The following is a 2,182-nucleotide window of genomic DNA, read 5'->3' on the forward strand; positions in this document are numbered from 1 at the left end:
AAACAAAATAACAATAAGAAAATGAACAAATTCAAATAAAGTAGGAAATAATGATTGAAAATAGTTTTTACAACATACCCGGAGCCATCACGGTACAATCAGATACTGCAGATACTTGTCTAAAATCACCTTTAGCATTTTTAAAAATCTTCATTTCACTTGTCAATTTTGTTTGTAATGAGGGCTTCCCATATGAATATCTCTCTATAACATCCAATAAACTAGGAACCGTTCTTCTATTCTTCTATATCTCGGTCAAGTCATATTGATATTTAGGCTTCAACCAATACCCAGCAGCATACAAGTTCTTGTGCAGTTGCCTATCCCATCGAGCATCAAGAATGTTAATATATGGCTCAATCTTCTTCTTTCTTCTATTGAATCTTTTCAACATCTCTTCCTTAACTTTGTACATTGCTTCAAGCAGATATCCCATAGCAGGCCTTTCATCACTATCAATAATACATAACACACGAACAAGAGGTTCACTAATATGCACTATGGTCGCACATTCAGACCAAAATGTCTCCACAAATAACAATTTCACAAATTCTTTTGCTTTATTTTCCTTTGCATGGATTGAACTAGTCCACTCACTAGATGTTACCATAGCCCTCAGTGCATTTTGTTGTGCCAAAATACCTTGCAATGCAACGAAATTAGTGGCAAAAAGAGTTGGAGCAGGGCAAAGAATTTCTTGTCCACCAGTAAATTTTCTCATCATATTCAATGCAAAGCAATGATTATAGATATACTTAGTAATCTTCACAGCATGAGTCATAATATCATTCACCTCATCCAACTTACCAATATCACTGAGAATTAAATTAATGCAGTGAGCCGCACAAGGAGACCAAAATATCGTCTTGAACTCCTGCTCCAACAAGTGACTAGCAGCCATGTAGTTAGCGGCATTGTCTGTCACAAAGTGAACAATATTCTCTTGATCGACAAATAAGACCACCTCTCTAAATAATTTGTAAAGCATTTCCTCCGTCTTCGAAGCATCTGAAGCATCGACAGACTTCAAGAAAACAGTCCCCTTAGGACAATAAACTAAAAATTAATCAGAGTTCTCATGCATTGGTTTGTCCATCCATCTGCCATTTTCGTGCAGCCCGTCTCTTTCCAAATAGATCGGTTAGCTATTGACATACTTTCTCACCTCCTCAACATTTTTTGTCAATAAGTATCCTCGAAGATCATGAAAGCTCGGACCTTTATAACTTGCCCCCATGCTAGCAATGGCATCGATTGCTTGCTGGTAATAAGGAGAATTAACCGTATTAAACGGTATACTTGTGGCAAGCATCCACTTAGAAATGGCAAGATCACACTTCTCGGTGACTTCTTTGCTTTGCAAAACACTCTTGAGTGTCCTTTGAGCTCCCGGTATTGTTCTCGGTTGGAAGTACGAATTAATTTTCATCTTGTTTGGCAGCGCTGCTTTTAATTGAGTAGTTTGAGTTGCCTTCCCTTTTACTTTTGAATGAAGAGGTGCAATTTCTTCTATCTCATCATCATGCTCGGAGGGTGCAAACATATCCTCCTCATGAGCTCTATAATGTGGAGAGTATGGATTTTGCTCATCTAACATATCACGCTTCTTTTTCTTTTCCATTATGCCTGCAACTTGATGTTCCTGCTTTGCATATCGAATAGTATCTGGTACCTTCCGACATGCCTTTGCATTCCCTTTTAATCCCGCCAAATATTGTTTAAACCGATTTATACCGCCACCGGAGAGAACTTTTGAGCAGTACAAGCATAACATGCCCTTTTCTTCCATTTGCTGATGGTACTTCCTTGCAATGTGCCCATGCCGGGTCAGATTTTCCTATAGTTATGGCTTTTGGAGTAGAAGAAATCGGGGTGGATTCTCTAGTAGACGGCGTAGGAGTGGGTGTGTTGCTGTTGCCGGCACTAGCAGAACTCATTGTCTAGTAGCCTATAACGATGACATTTTTTTTTTCAAGCTCCACATTAAGAAAAACGGGGGCCTCTGGTATACTGGTCATAATAAAACTAAAAGTGACCCATGAATCATTTCTGTTCAATTGTAACTCACAAGAGTAAAGATCAGAATTCAGATGCATTAGCTGATAAGGCATAATACAATAATCAATAAATGAAGCAGCAACTAATTTGACACACACAGAAGTTACAGAACAACAACATAATA

The 2,182-nt window shown here is 38.3% G+C and overlaps 1 protein-coding gene across 1 annotated transcript; it reads right to left on the bottom strand.

Moving 5' to 3' along the window:
• Window positions 1–244: 244 nt before the first annotated feature.
• Window positions 245–1,789, bottom strand: LOC116200422. Its single transcript, XM_031531268.1, has 2 exons — window positions 1,166–1,789; window positions 245–1,042 (listed from the first exon to the last, which is right to left on the bottom strand). Exons 1-2 carry the CDS (start codon window positions 1,787–1,789, stop codon window positions 245–247), a joined length of 1,422 nt encoding a protein of 473 aa, XP_031387128.1.
• Window positions 1,790–2,182: the final 393 nt, after the last annotated feature.

The sequence above is a fragment of the Punica granatum genome, chromosome 3 (genome assembly GCF_007655135.1).
Source record: "Punica granatum isolate Tunisia-2019 chromosome 3, ASM765513v2, whole genome shotgun sequence".
Taxonomy (NCBI): Eukaryota; Viridiplantae; Streptophyta; class Magnoliopsida; order Myrtales; family Lythraceae; genus Punica; species Punica granatum.

What these genes read in the sequence shown, in the direction of transcription:
- LOC116200422 (XM_031531268.1), bottom strand. Translation starts at nt 1,789, where the DNA reads ATGGAAGAAAAGGGCATGTTATGCTTGTACTGCTCAAAAGTTCTCTCC. An exon ending in TGACAAAAAATGTTGAGGAG is followed by an intron (nt 1,043 to 1,165) that starts GTGAGAAAGTAT and finishes TATTGTCCTAAG; the next exon opens with GGGACTGTTTTCTTGAAGTC.